Source organism: Ictidomys tridecemlineatus, chromosome 6, assembly GCF_052094955.1.
Source record: "Ictidomys tridecemlineatus isolate mIctTri1 chromosome 6, mIctTri1.hap1, whole genome shotgun sequence".
In the NCBI taxonomy this organism is placed as follows: Eukaryota; Metazoa; Chordata; class Mammalia; order Rodentia; family Sciuridae; genus Ictidomys; species Ictidomys tridecemlineatus.
In genome coordinates, this window is record NC_135482.1 from 22,821,724 (window position 1) to 22,842,024 (window position 20,301).

Consider the following 20,301-nt stretch of genomic DNA (forward strand, 5'->3'; position numbering starts at 1 on the left):
GGGAAGAGAAGGACCACAACACTGACACGTTGGATCAGTGTTGTGTCCTCAGAGTCAGCCTGAGGACACCAAGGGCACCCACATGGCCCTGAGCTTCACATTCACAAGGACCCTGCACAGACATGTCCCTCAGGTTAGAGGTCCGGCCATTTAAGGCGGCCATTCCTGTAGGTCAACAATTGTCAGCCACTGGCAGTTGGATCCAGTTTGGTCAGTTATGCAACGGCTGAAAGTGTTCACCATAAAATGTAAAATAAAGCATCCCTTATGTCACCTGCCTTTTTCCTTATCTCTCCCTTCGGTGTCATCTTCCATGTTGGGATGCAGCCAAGGGGCCCCTCACTTGATGCCGGGACCCAAACCTTGGGCTCAACATTCTACACAGCATGTGCTTGGATTTTCCAATACTGGAGTTCTTGACACCAAAGAACATGTTCTTGTTGTAATTTCTAGGTTCTGATGCCCTTGGGCAGCCTGACTGCCAATCTGGAACTCAGATGTACCAAGGAAGAGAATGGCCCAGAAGGTAGGGTGTGCGCGTGCCTTTGGCTAGGAAAGCACGCACACCAGCTGGGCTCAGATCTGGGCCCTGCCACAGGCCGCCTGAGCAGGGGCAAGTCTTTCAATCACAGCCCCATGTTCTCTCCTGTGCAAGGAGGCGGCCCTGGCAGCATGGGTCTCATGGTTTAAAGCAGACAGGGGTAGGAGGTGCTCAGCACGGAGCCTCGGACACCTAATAGAAAGTACCCAATGTACTTGAAGGCTACGGAAAGCACTTCTCTACAGACATGAAATATCTGCGATGGGGAATCAGGTGCCATGGAAATGGCAGTGAGCTGTCATGTCCACCAGGAGATCCCTTCCCACTGCAGAGACACCCCTCAGCCCCACTCCAAGCCCCAAAGAGGAAGAGGTGAATGGAGTCGCAGACAGAGGCAGCACTGCTCTCCTTTGACACCTTGATTTAAAACAATGAAAACGCCAAGCTTTTAGGCATGGGGCCAGCAGGGAAGCTGGACTGTTTTCCTTCAGGGCGCCCCCGATTCCCAGGGCAAAACTGAGAACCTGGGGGAAATGCAGGCACCACACCATCTGCCGCTTTCAGACAGTGCAATTAGCAAGAAGTGCTCTTCCCTCTTAGTGGGACTCTGCATTAAGTCAGGGTTAATTAATTGCCACATTAAAGGAAAGCACCTTTAGCATTTCAATGACATAATCATATGCAATTACGATCATATAAAGGCACACTTTATAATTAAAGATGTCTTCACTTCCTGAAATGTGTAATCCTTATGTCTTCGATTCCAAAGAGGTTGGCAGACAGAAGGCACTAAATATAGATCAGGGTCTACTATTTAAATCAGTTTTTAATTCACCTTTCAATAGGAACGGTAAACCAGAACAAAAGCCGACCGTTATGATGACTGTAAGTCTTCATGTCTATGAGGCTAAATATTCAACCACAAAAAGATTTGAATAGAAACGGTCAACAATTACAGGCCTAAAGTGGTTCTCCTAAATGGCGGTAGCTCTGCCCGAGAAGCACTTGAACCACTTGTCCAGGAATGCATTAAAACTCACCCCAACTGTCTCTGGCAATTACGCTGTATTTTCACTTAACCAAGCATTCTGTTTTATCTCTGTGACTCAGAAATGAAAATAGGCTTTCTTGTGATCAGAGAAGCTTCCCATCAAATTGCAAACACCACGCACCAAACACTGTTCAAAATACCCAACCCGGAATGGACAGGTCAGTCTTCACTACCCAACCCGGAATGGACAGGTCAGTCTTCACTACCCAACCCGGAATGGACAGGTCAGTCTTCACAACCGGCCTGAGATGGGCACTCTAAGGATCCCTATGTTGTACATGGGGACTCTGAGACAACGGAACCTTAGAAATCATGTGTCCATGCCCCGACTGCTCAGGAAAGGTCCTCCTGACCGAACCGCAAACCAGAAGGGAGAAAACAGACTTTCTAGATTTGCACACTCCTTATGTCCCCGGAGCAAGTCAATGTTAGAGAAGCCCCGCAACCTCCTGACTTCTAATTCCTGTGGCTAGTGAGATTCTTCCACCAACTGCAGGTAAAAGACAGAGAGAAAATAAAACCCGACCCACAGTAACCTCCAAAAGGCTCCAGAGAAGGGAGAGCGATCCTCCAACAGGTCTTGTTAGGATGGGCTCTAGGGGCCCCTCTCTCATCTTCTGACTTGATTCATGAAGCATCACTGTCTGCTTCCATCCCTGGAATAGGAAGGGGACCCCCTCCCCCCAGGCAGGCTCACGCAAGGTCAAGGGTTTACCTTGTCATAATAGTATCGCAGCGCTCTGCTCAGCTTGTCATAGTTCATGTTTGTCTTGTTTTTGCGGAGTCCCCACAGCTTGGCCACTTCTTCTGCTTTGAGGAGCTTGAATTCACCATCGTTGGAGGTCCAGCAGATCAGATGCTCGTGTTTCTGGTCCAGCAGCAACTGCAACAGGAACTGCCACAGCGTGATTGCACTCTCCATACCTGGGGGGAGAGGGGGCCAGGTCAGGGGCCACCCGGCAGGCGGGGGACAGGGGCTGCAGGATGCCCCACCTCCTCCAGTGCGCCTAAGAGAAAGCCACCTCCCTTCCACCCCACCCGGAACCCCATCGGAACCCCATCGGAACCCCATCGGAACCCCATCGGAACCCCATCGGAACCTGGTGCTTTCTGGCTGCATTTTTTTAAAAAAAATTTTTGTTTGTCCTTTTCATTATCCATGACAGCAGGGATTTCTTTCAATATATTCATGCAAACATGGAATATTATCTCTGCATTTTTGTAAGCAACTTCGATCCAGAAGTACGGGGAAACTCTGTGACCCTGGGATTCACTACACATGTCCCAGCAAGGAACAGCAGGGCACTGGGATTGATACAGAAAAGATGAACGAAATGAGCACATGTGGAATGAGTCTCCAAGGTCTTCCTGACCAAACGCCAGGGCTGTTCCTGCCCATACTGCCAAATCCTTTGTCGGCCAGTCTCTAACCAGTTATGTGCTGAAATGCGGTATATGTGCTAAGTGCATTTATACAGGGGCCTCTATGCCCTCTGTCACAGCCCTGGGTGTGACTGTCCCCTCCTACAACATGCTGAGCTTCCAGAAGAAGGGACTCTGCACTGCCACTCTGTACTGCTGCAATCTCATCACACAGTGCAAGGCCAGAGCGTAGCCTGTGCCACCAGCAGATGCATAGAACCGAAGAACCAGTCCTGGCCAACGGAAGCCTTCCCCAGGCACTTGTCCTGTTTGCAGGTACACACATGGAGAAGTGCTTTCTCCCACTGGGAGAAGAAACACTAAAAAAAAGAAAAGGCTTTGCTTTGATGATGGAGGAGAGTTTGTAGGTGCTGCTGTTCCTTCTTCCTAAAATGCTGTTCCCTTGCTTCAGAGCCTGGTGAGAATCTACTGGTCCATCCCGACCCAGCTCCTGGGGGACCTGCTAGAGTCTCTCAACTTCTGTCCCTGGAGGATATTTGTGAACGATCAGTACTGGTCCTAAAATAATTACGAAAACAACAATAATGACCCATTTGTTTGATCCTTGTTTGCTTAATTAGAAAGTAGGAAATGGCTGGGCTGGCCTCAAGGACTTCACTATAGGTCAGCTGTTGGGAGTGGATTCGCAAGAGCCCTCAGTTTTGATCTGTGCAGGATGGACTGACGTCTCAGCACCGGGCCAAGGAAACCAGGGCAAGACCAGAGGGCAGAAATCTGGCTTTCGGAATGGAAAACGCACCAGAGAGGAGTCAAGCCTGACAGAAATGAGGGATCGTCCTCTACTAAAGTAAGGGGACAGTGAAGTCCTCAGGACAGTCCAGGGGACAGCAACGGGCAGAAGAAAGAAAGATGCATGACTCTGGGAGATCTGGCAGCCAGAAAATGGCCTTGGAAGGGCTGTTTGTTCTAATTAATTTTTATTGGTGCATTACAGCCATACAGAATAGTGGATTCAGCGGGACATGTTCACACACACCCACCCACACACACACCCACAATAAAATGTGATCCTCCTGCTGGGCGCAGTGGTGCACACCTATAATCCCAGCGGCTCAGGAGGCTGAGGCAGGAGGACTGTGAGTTCAAAGCCAGCCTCAGCAAAAGAGAGGCACTAAGCAACTCGGAGAGACCCTGTCCCTAAATAAAATACCAAACAGGGCTGGAGATGGGGCTCAGTGGGTGAGTGCCCGTGAGTTCAATCCCTGGTACCAAAAAGAAAGAAAAATGTGGTCCTCCCAGCACGGGAGGGTTACTTGTATCCATTATCAACACCACAACTCCCCACTCATCCAAGACAGTGACGACCATCATCCTTCTCCCTCTGCACACAGGGATGGACGTGCAAATACCCAGTCACCCCATAAGCGCGCGTTTCCTTATTTCCTTTTACAAGTTTTGCTAGAAGAAAGCATCTTATTGTTTTTGGGGGGCAAGGGTGCAACACTAGGGAAGGGAAGCAGATGGAGGAAGGGAAGCAGATGGAGGACGCGCTCCTAGTACCTACAGGGCCTTTTCTGTATGGTATTTTTTTTGGTGCTGAGAATCAAACCCAGGGCCTGCCCATGCCAGGCGAGCGCTCCACCGCTGAGCCACAACCCCAGCCCTCTATATGGTATTTTTAAGGGAATTTATTCCTTTATCCAAGTCAACATTCGCCACAATGGTCATTCGGTCCACACGATAGTAATTCATTTCACTGTTGCTCAGAGCCACCCCCCAGTCCGGTCTGGGCTCCGCAGCACCTCATGGGCTCCAGCTCTGAGCGTGGTCCGCCCTGCTGCTGATCTGCAAGGGGGCCACACGCGTTCTTCGTCACTGGTACTAAGAATCGCTAACCGTTGCCTCGGCCAAACACTCCAGACTGAGCTTTTAAATACCTTGAAAACTTCAGGGGGTGCTCAGAGGAACTCACCTACAAGCCCATCCCATGGGCATGGGATGTGGGGGGAAGGAGGTGCTGGGTGGGAGAGTAGTCAGCCACCAGCCCCCTCTCCACCTTCAACTGACAGGGACCATCAAGTTCCCAGTGGGACAGGAGGCCACAGAAACATTGATGCAAATGTTTGACCCTGTGCTTCCACCCGCCAGGCCTCCCTGGAGCTCTGGGAATTCCTCATGGTGTTCCAACACTGTGGATTAGCGCCCGTAGGGTAGGCCCTTCCCTCCTTCCCAGGGTCAAGCTGCTGCGCAGTACCACACACGACAGTGGGCGTGGTACTTTCTTCCCACCATGTTAATATCGGGGCTTGGCCACAGGCCTTGACTTGGCCAATGGACAGTTGGGTATGTGTAGCACCATCCTCATTCGGAGTCAAGGTCTGAAAAGTGTCGCCTCTACACTTTTCCTCCTGAGTTGTGTGAAGTTGCTGACCCAGAATGAGACCATGAAGCCGGCCTGAGCTCAACCCAAAGCCTGGAGCCCAGGTTTACCAACTCAGCATGTAAAGCAGTTCCCCTGAGGCTGACTGGTGAGAAAACAAATGCCACCGTAAGCCGATGATTCTCGGGACCATTTGTTACGCGGTACTGTGACAGCCAAAGCTGACTGTTACAACACCCAGCCCATTTGTTCCTCCCTTCACGGGGTGCCACCATCTTCACACTCCTGAGCTCACGATCGCAAGGCTGCAGTGTGTCTGGACTCGTAAAAGCATGCTACCAGATGTGGGGGCACCAGAGTCGTGTCTCTACTCAGAGGCCCCAAGTGGGCTGAGTGGCAGCCAGGGATGCTAAGGCCACAGCCTGAGGCCAAGACAGAAGGGAAGTGGGGAAGGAAAAAGGAGGTGCCCAAGAGCAGAAGGGGAACAGGCAGAGGAGGGCACCGTGAGCATGAGGACCTCCTGCTTCAGGGGCTCCCTGCCTGGGTGAGAGGAAGTGGGCCCAGAAGACTGGGAACCAGGAGTCACAGAGCGGCCCCTGACAACTCTCAGGCCCCAGCAGGGCTCGGGTGGTGGCTGGGTGCCTGGGGACTCATTGGAGGATCATTCAGAGGGGCGGACAGTGAGCGACTCAGGCCACCGGAGGTGACTCAGGGAACAGGCCCCAAGGGTCTGCCGCGGCCTGCCCGGTGCAAGGGCCTGTTCTGCTCCAGAGCTGTCTTCAGCCTCTCCTGGACCCTCCTCAGTGAGTCACATAAGCTCCTCTGTGGGAAATCCCGCCAGGCATTACTCAGAGACCCATCTCGGGCGTCCCCTTGAGCTGATAATCCTATCTGCAAAGATGGGGCACTCCTTCCTGCTCCCCGCAGAAGGCATTCTGGGAGGGAGGGTGGCCCTGGGCAGCTCTGCCCCTACACCTCCCTGGCCAGAGCCATCTGTGTGATCAAAGATGGGTGCTAGGGGGGCAGCTGACCACTGGGCTCCTGTCCTCTCCCTTTGAGGGAACAGACTGTGTTTCTGTGACATCTAGTTCCACTGTTGATTCTAATGATGATGAAATTGAGTTTCATGATTTACTGTTGTTTTCACACATAATCACACGTTCCCTTCTATCACCCCTCTGCCAGCTGTGAATTCTGCCCTCTGGGTTGTTGGAAAAGGAAAAAAAGTTTCAACACTGTGCCTGGGGAGGATGCCCTTCTTCTCCGGTGAACACGGTCCACGTGAGCAGATCCATCTGAAAAAAAATGATGTATCTCCTAAATGAATTCCTCAACGCCTGTAGTCCTGAAGAAACTCTGATACCTTAACACACCGATACAATAAAGTCGCCTTCATTCTGGAAGCCACCAGAAAGGAATGTAATTCAGACCACCTCCTGTGGCGCCAATGAATAAAATGTCCAAGAAAGCTGTTGAACTTGGGACTCACATGTGACACACGGTTATGTCAATGGAGGCCTGAAGTTCAGAGATTTCATGAGCTTCAATTCGTTTAGTTCACTGCCAACAGTGCCCAGCTTAAAATCTATAAAACATATGAAAGAAATGCTACAAGGCTTTCAAAAATGTTTCCCAGATAATTTTCTTTGGGTCTTTAAATTAACATGTATTAACTCACACATCAATGGGGTTCAGTGTCTCAACACATGCACACGGCACACAGCAATCAACGGGGGAACTGGCATTTCCCTCTCATCTCGGTTTGTGGTGGGAGCATTTGAGCACCTCACATAGGTCTTCATAAAATACACCCTAGGTTGTTGTGAGTGACACTCAGCTTTGGGCTGTAGAGCCCCCCAATGTATTCCCTCCCTCCATCCGTGTTTCGGCCCCCACCTCATCCAGCCTTCTTTATTCCACACCCCTAGCCTTCCCTTCCCAATCTTGCCTTCTACATCCAGGTCAAGATTTCTTCATTTCTACATTTGCCCAAATGAACTCTTTTTTCCTAATTAGAAAATGTTTTTCTTTCCCTTCCTCTATCCAGACCTGATTTTGAATGCAGGAAATTTTATCAAGTTTTATTTTTTATTTTTTTTTATTTTTTTTTTAGGTACCAGGGATTGAACTCAGGGGCACTCAGCCACTGAGCCACATCCCCAGCCCTATTTTGTATTTTATTTAGAGACAGGGTCTCACTGAGTTGCTTAGCGCCTTGCCCTTGCTGAGGCTGGCTTTGAACTCGCGATCCTCCTGCCTCAGCCTCCCCAGCCACTGGATGGCAGATGTGTGCTGCTACGGCGCCCGGCATTGCCATTCTTTACGGAAAATCGAGCACTGCACTTTCCTATGAGGGAGCATCAGTCCACTTTAAAAGGCACATGGCTCCTTCAGGAAGAGAAGCCCCCTATTTTCTGACTTCCTCTGGCCTCACCTCCACCTGTTCCTGCAGGGCCTTCCTATCTCTAGATGGCCTCTTGCCATTTCTACTGGAGCTGACCACAGATGACGGGCACAGCAGTTGGCGTGGACCCCTCTCCACTCCCACTCTCCAAAGAGCAACGCTGCTGCTCTCAGCCCCAACCCCCACCCCCACCCCCACCCCCGCTCCTTCTCCTTGCTATTGGTCAGCTTTTCGTCACTGTGACAAATACCCGAGAAAAACGACTTAGAGGAGGAAAGATTTATTTGGGCTCATGGTTTCAGAGGTTTTCCGCTGTTTCCCAGGCAGAGAGACAAAGAGAAAGGGGGGAGGTGCAGAGGGGCAGGCCAGTGACAAGAGAGAGTTCCCAAGGGCATGTCCCCAGTGACCTACTCTAACCCAGCCATACCCACTGACCAATAGTTTCCACCAGCTCCATTCAGCCTTCAGAGTCCTTCGACTGTCACTTCCTCAGCTTGGTGGAGGACACTGGCTTGTCCAGTGCTGGACAGAAAAATGGAGAAATGGGAACCTTTACACCCTGTTGGTATGGAATGTAAATGAGCACAACCACTACGGGAAACCCATGGAGGATCCTCAAAAAATTAAAAACAGAACTATCATACAAGCCAGCAATCCCACCGCTGGGTACAAACTCAAAGGAAATGAAATCAGTGTGTCAAAAGGACATCTGTCCTTGCCGGTTTATTGCAGCACTGTTCACAACAGCCCAAGATCTACAATCTCCCTAAATGACCCAATCTGTAGATGAACAGTCAGACAATGTGGTGTATGTGCACAACGGAGTACTATGCAGTTCTAAAAAAGTGAAACCCTGTCCTGTGTGATACTAAGGATAGACCGGGAGCACATTATGTCCAGTGAGATAAGCAGAAAGACCAACACTGCATGATCTTAGTCACAGGAGAAATCTAGACAAAGTCAGTCTCACAGAAGTGAAGTAGCACGGCGGTGAGCAGAGGCTGGGGAGAACAGGGACAGGGAGGGGCACTCGGTTGCAAGTAGACAGGAGGAACAAATTCTGGGGCCCTACTACACAGCTGGGGCACTGCAGCCAACAATAATGTATTGTATATTTCCAAATAGCTGGAAGGGGATGTTGGATGTTTTACCACAAAGAAATGGTAAATGTTGGATGTGATGCATATACTAATTATCCTGATTCAATCATCCCACAGCTACGCCTGTATCAAAACATCACACTGTGCCTCATAAATATGTACAATTATGATGTCAAGTAATTAAAATAATAAAATAACTTGTCAAGTTTGAATCATATACAGACCACCTTTAAAAGAGCAGGGAAACTGACAAGTTCTCCCTATTATAATTTTTATTATAGTCTCCCTTAAATATAAACAACAAAACTGGATATGAAGCTTCTCAAGATGATTCGCTTTTTGTTTTTGTTTTTTGGTACCAGGGATTGAAGTCAGGGACACTCAGACACTCAACCATTGAGCCACATCCCCAGCCCTTTTTTTAGTTTTAAATTTTGAGACAGGGCCTCCTCACTCCTGGGTAATTGGGACACATGAGTGAACAGAAAGCACAAGGGCTTCTGTCCCTCTAGAGTTCACAGTCTGGTAGAAGAAGCAGGCCATGAGCAGCAAGTCCTGATGAACTTAACTGCATATGCGGGAAGATAAGGGCTATGGAAAAATGAAACCAGAGCCAGGTAAGGGGCCAGGAGAGCAGGGCACGCCCGCAGGGGGTGGCAGAAGGATCGAGGTGGTCATCAAAGGCCTCATTGAGAAGGTAAGGGAGGAAAAAATCCTGTGTTAAAAAAAATAATAATTTTCAAAAGGTTGTAAAAGCATGGCTGTCGTACAGACATAAAAATGAACACATGTCAAAGATGGTATTTTACCCATTAGCCATCAAGGGAACCGGCAGATGTTATAATGGGTTCAGGAAAGAATTTGAATAATAGAGGCATTTATAGATTAGAATTGCTGAAAAAATATGCTAATGGAGACAAAACTGAGGTTGGGAGGGGAGTCAATGAAACACTGTGAGACAGTACAGAATTTGCATATCTATAGAAAAGAATTATTTTGCTCCCAGTTCTCTATAATTAACAAGGTTGTAAAATAGCTTCCATAAAATCAGAATTATATCAGGGGTCTAGACAATGCAGAGTCTAGACATTACAATAGTTTTGGGGTTTTTGTTTTTAACTAAAACATTATTTTTTATATATCTGGAAAGTGAAAGAAGGAACTACTTTTGTCTATCAGAAAGGCTGCTTAGTGGATAAGAACAGATTCTGGAGCCAGACCGTATGGGTTCAAATGCAAGCACTAGTCCCACCTGGCTGCTGGTCTTTGGGAAAGGTGCTTAACCTCTCTGTGCCTCAGTAGCCTCAAGGGCAAGATAAGGTTAGTGATGAAAGTATCTCCTTTACAATGTTGCTGTAGGGATCACAGAAGTTACTGATACTCTGTACCTGGTACACAGTGAGCGCTACTTCGATGTTAACTGCTACTACTGTTTAAGAAACAAGGAGCCCTCTTCATAGAGCAGGCTGATATCATGTGGCCTTCACCTGGCTCACAGGCATCATTCAGAAACTGTATCCAATGTGGTTCTTTGTTCATTGGCCAATGACCCCGATACGGGCACCAAGCACCCAGGAGAACTCTGAACAGCATGGCGCCTGCTGTGTGTTTATCAGGTGCCCTAGTGTGTGCTTCTGTTTATTTTTTCAGACTCTCAACAGAAATGAAAACACAGTTGTAAACTCTTGCAGATAATACGGATTCCAGAGCGCCTGTTCTCTGGCTCCAGCCTAAGCAGCTCTGGTGAAGGTGCTGCATCTGGTGGGGTGGGGGTCCCACTGTCCCTGGGGCTAGCCCTGCTCCCATTCATCTTGTACCCTGAAAGGGGCCAGGGAGCCAAGTGGATGAGACTGTTGGATCAGAGAGAAAAGATGACAAGGGCCAGTGATGATTAGGAGGGATTCGGGGAGGCAGTTGTCAGGGCAACAGGCAGAGAAGTGGGGAGGTGGCCCACAGTCAAGAGGTGGTACCCCGGGCCCCAAAGGGGACATTGCTGCAGATTCTAAGTGTTGTTTTCTGCCTTCTGTGTTTAAACCTCCTGGATTCATTCTTTAATCTGGACAGAGTCTCAAAGTGAAAGAGGCTACAGACGGAACATGGTGTGTTGTCCCAGTGTCCCTCTCTGCCTACTGGAGCTCTGCTGGGTCACATGACACTAGCTCATCCTCAGGTGGCCTACCCCTCTCTGCCTCTTAGGAGTCGCGCTCCTCTTCTTGGAGGTGGGTCTCCTCCTGTCCGCCACAAGGTGGCGCCAGACGTCCTAATGTGCTTTGGTTTGGCTGCACAGAATCCTTAGGCGAAGTGGGGTTTTCGCTTCCATTCTCAGATGTGGAAATACCCACCTATTTGCTTTTCTATTGATGCCAACCTAGCACTTCTCCTTGCATGTTCCGGGTTTCATTTTTCAAGTTTCACTGGGGTGGGGCTGAGGAGGCAGAATGATCATCTTTGATTTTCTTAAATTTTTATGTTGTGAAAACTAAAGAAATTAACCAATTAAAAAGAAAGAAAAATTAGTTATGAGAGTCTCCAAGAAAGGAAGAATATTCCTGTGCAAATATACAGAGTAGGTGCTCAGTAAGCATGTGTGGTTTTGTTTATTAAAACTTGCAGGGTTAGTTAAATGAGGAGTCTGAGCTCTCCTGATGAAAACCGACCAACTTTAACTTTGTAGTTTTAAGCATCTACATGTTTCTTAACCACTATGTTATCACTGTCCAAGAAAAAGGGCAGAAACCACTTTGTATTATAAAACAAACCACACTGGAACCAAGGAACTGGAGGAAAATATTTTGTATTATGTGCAGTTTGCAATCACTAAGCCCAGAAAAACCTTAAGGCATTGAGTCAATAAGGATAACTTGATAAATAAAGCAGCCCTTACAAGTTCAGAATTGTTTTTGTTATAAATAACAAAAAGTCTGTGAGATGAAGCTAAGATTATTAAAATTTATTTTCAAAAAGCATTGTAATTATTGTCCATGATCACATGTAAAAAATATATATGCATGAGACCAAGTTCATGTCCCCCAAAGCTTTTCCATTAATTAAAAAAAAATTGTATTCTCCTCTGTTCTAAAATATCTACAGATTGTTCATTTTTTAATGAACAATGGGAATAGGAAAAAATGAGTAGATACACATGGGTCCTTCTATGGATGTACCCTTTATAATTTGCATTGTCTTTTAAATAATGCTTTCAACTGAGGAAAGAGAGACCTCTCAGGAGAAATCACTGACTACCGCTATCATAACAAAATACATAATTTCCTGTGTGTATGAACCACCCCTCTCTCCTTCTGACACTGGGTTGTTTCTGGGTAAATGAGAAGCAGTTCAGTTAGTTCACTGGTGACTTTTATATAGGTGAGTTTTCTCTGGAAAAGTCAATGGATGGTTACACTGGCTCCTGCTGAGAAAGTACCTTTGGGCCCTTCTGACTTCCTCCTGCACTCTGAAATTCATGCCCCTTCCCACCCCCACCCCTACCCCTACCCCCTGCACAACCCAACCCTCTCTTATCCCACATTTTCAGAGAAGGCCCTCATCAAGATGGGCAAGGGCCTATTCTCAGTCCAGCTTTCCTCACCAGGTACCTCTTTGATCTCTAAACTTGGCAGGTTCCCCAAATTTCTTAAGGTTCCTGATATAGAGTTTATTCTTCCTGGGCTTGGAGAAGAAGAGATACTCCATCTACAGAGTAAAAAAAAAATAACTGCTGGTTCCAGAAGCATACACCTGTTTGTGCCTCAAAGACGCAAGTCATTTAAATAAGATGGCGTGTGGGGAAAGTCAGAACAGTGTCCTGGACGGCCCGTGACATTACTTTGCCTTCACATTGCCTTCTTATCTGCCTGAGGGCAGCTTCCGACAAGGTTCCACAGCTGGGGCTAAGCTGGGGCTATTTATGTATTTATTGGGTACCAGGGATTGAACTCAGGGGCACTCAACCACTGCCACATTCCCAGCCCTATTTTTTAATTTTATTTAGAGACAGTCTCACTGAGTTGCTCAGCACCTCACCATTGCTGAGGCTGGCTTTGAACTTGAGATCCTCCTGCCTCTGCCTCCGGTAACACTGGGATTACAGGCGTGTGCCACCGTGCCCAGCTGGAGCTATTTATTTGCATCCATCAGCATCACCCAGCAAATTCCAAAACAACACGGACATACAGCAGGTGCTCAATAAAGCGGTATGCAGTGAGTCAGTTACTTGGGACTTCAACTTCTTTACCCCTACAGCGGGACTGCACAATCCGACTCCTCAAAAGAACTAAAGAGCCTGGAAGCTTAGTAATTTCCCCCCTAGAACAAAGATGGACTTGCCCACTTCCCCACTGGCTCTGAAGGCCAGAGCCCTGCATGTCCCCACCTGGATCGCCAGGTAGCCATACAAACAGAGCGTGAGAGATGTCACCGTGAACACACACACCTCCGTTCAATCTCTTATCTGAAAATATCAGGTGAAGATGTTATGGGGCAGTTAAAGGAACGCAAGCCTGCCAGATCAAAGCAGCCAGCAGGTCACCCAGGATTCCATTCTGGCCACTTGGTTAACCACATCCACCTCCCCCATTCACCAGTGTGCCCGGTCACTGCAGGGAAAAGCTTTTCAAGTAACCCACCGCATTAGAACAGCAGACCCTGTCTTGAAAGATGAGTCGGGCTGTAAAATCCTGGGTCAGCCCTGCCCCAGGGTCTCCTGGGGAAGAGCAGGCCCGGGAGAAGGCTTTTTCTTGAAGCAGATGGGCTGTAACTTCCCAGCTGTTTTTTTGGATGAAATCCTGAACATTCACTTTCTTTGCAGGGGCTTTTGTTGTCCCCGTTGTTGGCATGAAACTTTTCTGGCTTGAAGCACATCCCCCTCCAGCTCTCGGACTTGGTGACATTAAGCTTCCTCTTCTTCTGCAGGTTGCAGGCAGGAAACTGGAAAATGGGCCACAGGAAACCTGGCCTCCCACATCTGTCCCACTTTGTAACTGCAGCTCTAGTTTCATCTGCTCTGGTGTGTCAGCTGTTTTAACCCTCAACACGACAGCCAAACCCTGCCTTCTCAGAGATCACTGATGTGCTTAACTGTCCGAGAAGAGAACTCTGAGGATTTCTGGCCTCCCCAAAGGACTTAACCATATGAATTCAACAGGGGGAAAAAAAAAATCCTAAGCAGATTCTCCTAAAGTCATTTGGATCAAGAGAGCATGGAACTAGGAACAGGATTCATTGGATGTGTTATTACACATAGTTAAATCGATCTAAGAAATCTTATTTTAGATAGCATTATATATATAAAATATAAAAATACTAGTGATCCAAGGCTGCCTGATGGATTTTAATTTGGTACCTTCGGATAGGTAACATGAAAATAAGCTGTGATCAGACCTCATTATAATTAATCTCATTATGATACTATTACAAATTGTTTCCTATCACCACAATTAGGTGGAACTAGATGAAATTACAGTTTTTAAGACCGACAATCTTAACACTTACCCGAAAATATGTAATCATACACATAAAACAGATGTGTGTATACATACACACACAGACACACACACATACACACTCAGTCACAACCCCAGAGCAGGATCTTCTTCATGTATTTGGTTCATGGATCCTTTTGAGAATGTAAGAAAGGGGGGAAAATGTGTGTATACATACAGACACAATCCATGTATCAGTCAAGAGCCCTGTTCTAAGGAAATGTTGGTTCTAGCCTCTACCACCACCAATACTGAGATTCCGTGGAATTCTCAAGGTTCAGACCAAAACAAACAAACAAAAAAAATCCACTCATATAGAAGCTCTTCCTTTTTAATGCTGACATGTAATGACCATGTATGTACCAGGCATGGTGCTGAGTGCTTTCTACATGCCACCTAAACTTCATGCTTAGTTCACTATGCTATGAGAAAGCCAGCACTTAAAATATGAAAGCGTACACTGGGCCCCAGGAAGGAGAAGGACAGACGGACACACCTCCAGGAGCATCTGACTCACAAGTCCACGTTCATGATCACCACGCATCCCCCGTGGAGGGTTCCCTTCTTATATGCATGGCCACTGCTACTCGGAGGTGTCTCCTGCTAACGTCAAACCCAATGCAACATTCCCACTAGGGATCAAGACAGGAAATATCCTTGTTCCTCTCTGGGTTTGCCTCATCTGGGACTCCAATGACTCTGAGTTCTGTTTCAAGAAAGAACCTTTGAACTGATCCCTGCCACTTCTTTCTGACCAATTCCCTCTGTTGGAAGATGTGAATGCCGGTTTAGATAGGCCAGGTGCGCCCCACGTGAGATGGTCAGCATTGGCTCTGGAGGACAAGAGAGGCTAAGGATTCTAGAACTCGGTTCCTCCTCCGATACAGAAGCAGCAGTCCTTCCACTGGGCGTGTGCACACAGAACAGTGGAATCATCATGGAGCTCATAGGATACCTAAGGGAGCAAGCCTGACCCCTGAGAAGGGCCTGAAACACATGGGCGTGTCCTGTCACTCTGAAATGAATCACGGCCACCACTCCACGTGGGAAGGAGGCCATGCTGAGAACCCCACTGAAACCGGGCGACAGCACCTGGATGGCACCCAGCCCCCAGCGGGGCCTCAGCAACTTTCCTGGGAAAAGAAACACCTCAAAAAAAGGCCTGTCCCAGGTTCTAAGATAGTGGTGTCCAGGACTGCACGGAGAAACCAGGCTGCCGGGCCAGCCCGTGAAACTTGTGAAAATCTTGCCAACTGTCCTGAAATCCAAGCTTTAATGAGTTCCCCCATCTCCAGCACTAACCTCCCCATCCCATAATACTCTTGACTCGTATGTTTTGGAGGCCTTTGCTTGAATGGAAAATCTTTTGCCCACTTTCTGTACTGTTAACATTAATAAAGCTGAATCTGTGCATGCAGGGGGAAAGGGGGAAGTTCTACTCATTCTCACACTGCCCAAGCCTCAGCGTCTGTGCCATCTGAAGCAGAGGGGTCTGCTCCTCTCCTTGGGGTCTTCTTGCTCGTAAAAGGGTAAATCAGGCCAGCCCCAGCCCTCTCCTTACATACTAGCAAATCGTTTTTAAGATTAAGAGTATTTTGAAAGTAAAAAAATATGTCATCCCGGCTAGAGATGTAGGAGTGGTAGAACGCTGGCCTAGCATGAGATCCTGGGCGCCGTCCCCAGCTCCGCCAAGCAAATAAACAAAGGAATCCTTTTGATCTATACATTGTGGAAATGATTTTTGAAATAAGAATGGAAGACTGTCTTCAGCTCCAAATAAAGCCTTAACCGAGATTTTTTTTTTTTACCCCCTTAACATCTATGGTTATCTTACCATTGAAAAGGTATTTACTTAGAAATTTTAAGATGGCTTTACAAGAGTCAAAATAAAGGCAATCTCACATCCCACTTCCACAAGAAGGAAACCATAATAATCTTTTAGATAAACTTGAAAGCTGGTAAAACTGGTAAAGAAGCTGGTAAAACTCAAAATATATCCTCGGGGCCACGAGAACACTTCTGTTGTGATACAGAATGATGGTGGTTTTTCCACATTCAGAAACTGAGCCATTTCCTGCCAGAGCATCCTCCAAACTCTTCTATTGTGTAGAAACTGTAAAATCTTTCTAAATCAGGACTTCCTCCTATTATGCTTCAGAGGCGTCTTTCTGGGAAGGGTAGATCCAAGGCAAAAGGTAGGAATTCCTGCAGCACCACCCAGTGGAAACATTAGAAGAAAGGGGGGAGAAAGATAAAGTGTGTTTCAAGAAAGGAAAGTCATGTCTCAGCTCCTCTAATGGAGTCGGTCTCAGCTTCTCTGCATACATGGTGAGTCTGCCATGGTTTCTGCCTACCTGTGTACACACCCGGGGCCACACCTGGGTCAGGAAGGATGGATGGCGCAACCCTGGGAGGAAGAAGTCCCAGGTGGGGTCAGGTGTGAGCTGTGACACCGTCCTTTCCTTTCAGAAGGATCCCCAAGGGACCCTGGGGATCAGGAAGTCTGCACAGCTGTGCTCAGCACCCGAGTCCTGCTGCAGCAATGGGTGGGGGCTTCCTGGCAGAGGTACCCAAACATCTGTGTGCCTTCCTCTTCCCCTGGCCCGGCTGCACCTGGTCTGAGCCACCTCTAACATCTGCACAGTGATTATAGCAATACCCCAGGTGGGAGAATTATAGAGCCTCCCCCACCCATCTCCATGGCTCAGACCTCCAGCTCCCCCCCGAGCCTTCCTCCAGAATGAGAATCACTTCTGCCCCTGTCTTTCCAAGGCCACCGTGGGTCCCACAGTTTGGTTGTTTGCTTCCACTTCATTTCTTGTCACCACCAAAGCACGTCTCTCTTCACCAGCGCCTTCTCATGCGTGCACGACACATCAGGCTACAACTTCTAGGGGAATGGATGGAGCAATAGGAACCCTTGACCTTCTCCTTCCAGCCTTGCTTCATAGAAAGCCCTGGCAAAGGAGAAGGACACGCTCTTCCCAGAAAAACCTGGGACTATCTTGCTTCTCCACAGAACTTAAAATAATAAAGTTTCACTTCTTCAATCATTTCAGGATGGGCAAAGTCACTAAGAAATCAACCCTCCTGGAAAATGTACCTTTCCCTCTTCCTGGTGTAAATTCCTTGAACCCATTTTAAATTTCTTCTTAAAAATGGTACAGAGATATAGAAAAGGATATTAGTTAGCTAATCCTGACATGGTATAGAAGTGTCTGATCAGGGTTAAAACTTCACAACACAGCATATTTGAACACAGATAATTTACAAAGGGCTATTAGAATTATAAATTTGTTTCTTTTTCTGAAATCAAACATTTGCCAACATATATTCCTGGTTCCTGATAATGTCAAGATTTAGCTGGTTAATAACGGACATCGGCTGGTCTTTGGGTCCTGCTACATATAGTATTCTCACAAAAAAATGATTATGAACTACTGGTATTTGTGAACAAAGGGCCAACAGTGACATCATGTTTAGAGATTTTTTTTTAATATTTAGTTTTTAGTTGTAGTTGGATACAAAGCCTTTACTTCACTTATTTATTTTTATGTGGTGCTGAGGATTGAACCCAGGGTCTCGCACGTGCAAGGGCGAGCACTCTGAGCCACAACCCCAGCCCCATGTTTAGAGATTTTTGAGAAGCACAAAGAACCCCCAGCAGAGTTGGTTACCTAGGCCACGAACTGGACTCTTCTGAGCCCGAGTCTATGGTCACTTCAGCTCACTGCTTTTCTCTGGTGTTTTTCTCACAGCAAAACTTGTTCATGGTTTAGGAAATGCAAGTTCTAGGCATGAACATTCATACGTAAATTGTGTATGATAATATATTCACTTTGGAGGAGATCTATTAAAAAAATATAACAGAGTCTGCAGACTTCAATGTATCATCACCTGCTCATGTGGTGGACACGTGTGGGGATCTGCTGCTGCATCTCAAGTCCCAGAGGTGGTGACTGCCCTCGTTAGTGCTGCTCCCCCCAGATGCAGATGTTCCTCACATTTTCATATGTTAATGAGGTCCAGCTACAGATGACAGCTCTGGTGCCAAAGGCAGAGGGCTCTTCCTTCGAAATCTAAGTAACTTCTCACAAAGTTCTTTTGCACATGAAGTGAACATATAATGGTGTTAAGGTAAGAGAGCAGGCAAAGGGCCTCTGGTGTTTCACTGAATGTCTATTTAAAACCCCGCCTGACTTGTAGACAAACCACAGTAAGTGGAACGCATTTAAAATATCTTGGTGTGCTGGTGGATGCTGTTGTTTCTAAGAAAACGGCTGCAAAAATGCACAGTGAATGATTTCAAAACTAAACCATCTTCTCCAGCGCTTCCTACTTAAAAATCTCTTTTTTTCATGAATCACCAAGATGCATTGAATATGTGAACGAAAGCATGTTAAATCTGTCACCAAGTGGCTGCCACGGGCTCCTTTATGCATGTGAGATGAATGCTGCTGCACAAAACAACGGAGAGGAGAACGCCTGGGCGTGGAGCATCAGACCCGGGCCCCAGCGACCTCACTACCCTTGCATCCCACCCAGGAATCTGCCCTCTACTGACTTGGCCAGGCCCTTTTGGAAATGCCACATACAACCTTTTTCCTCTTTCCTAACTATTCAGCATGAATATATTAACAAAATAACAGCCAGACATGAATTGAGATGATTTCCCCTCCAGCTTGGTAAAGAAAATATTAGGGAAAGTATTTGAATCATGAGGTGCACGTATGATATGCTACATCGAGGTCTTGAAACTGCTACCTTCTTCAAGACAATTTACTAAGTCTTAATATTTAGGTTAGAAACAACAACGGAGGAAGTGGCAAAGGCCAAAGGATACTGCTCTTGTGGTTCAGCTCTGATTTAAATCAAAGCACGGCAATGGCCTTTGTTGAAAGCAGTGACTCCAAGCCTTAGAGGGCCACCGTACACTTGGGTCACTTGGTTTGATTCAAGATATCTTCCAACGTCGTCTTTATTTTAAGACATTTTTAACATTCTTCCAAGTGCTCCATTGACCCACATATCAAAACTGCAGAGCTGGGGAGTACTAGTAAGTAATAGTAAGACAACTGATGAAGTGAACTCAGTAGTATGTCAAGAGGCTGACCTCTGTTTTACCTTCACCATTAGATGAAGGCAAAAGATGCAGTCCATCCAGCCATGCAAGCCAGGCATCCAGCGCAGATGTGAACACACCTCTGCAGTTAGAGGTATGTTTTTAAAGAACAGAAAAAAGATGCCATCCAATGCCTTCTGGTCTAAACGGTCAGTATCTGGGGTCTGGCTTAGAAAATAGGCAGGGACACTAGGAGGAATCACTTCCCTACTAATGCTCGTGAATTCTGGATTCCAGAGATTTCAAGTTCAAGATCACACCAGGAAACCAAGGCAGGGCAACTCACACAGTCTTTCAAATAGTGCTAAATGGCTTTAGGTCTCTTCTTTGTATGTTCATAATAGGACTTGATGAAATTATCAGGAATCTAAACTTTCTCGTTTCCTGAAAATCATATAATAAATCCAGGTTCTCGCCTGACTTCTCACAATGAAACAATGATCCTTCTGGGCGGAGAAGCTCCGTAAACACTTTAGGAACCCAACCTCTGAACTAGGGCTCAAATCTACATGGGCAGAGTGGCTCTGTACGGAGCAGCAGCAGAGACCGAGGCCACACATTGTCCCCTTTTCATATCTAGGCGTCCCTCTTGCAGCTTTTATTCATAGGCACACACATGTGACACATGTACACACACACACATACACACACACACACACACACACACACACACACACACACACACCTTCCACATCGATCTCTTTCACCTTAATACACTCCACCTTGTTGATGTACTTTCCTGGTGTTAGGAAATTATCCTAAAATCAACACCAGCTTTTCTTGCCTAGGATACTGCTTAAGGGAGCATTCAATCATTCTGGGCCTCAGTTTTATCAACTC

The 20,301-nt window shown here is 47.0% G+C and overlaps 1 protein-coding gene across 1 annotated transcript in view; it reads right to left on the reverse strand.

The window, feature by feature from the left end:
- Window positions 1-20,301, reverse strand: part of Elk3 (ETS transcription factor ELK3) — a 62,837-nt gene that overhangs the window by 34,071 nt on the left and 8,465 nt on the right. The window contains exon 2 of the mRNA XM_005324452.4: window positions 2,308-2,516. Within this exon, the coding sequence (XP_005324509.1) occupies window positions 2,308-2,514 (207 nt within the window). The 5' untranslated portion in view covers window positions 2,515-2,516. The remainder of the gene's footprint in view (window positions 1-2,307; window positions 2,517-20,301) is intronic.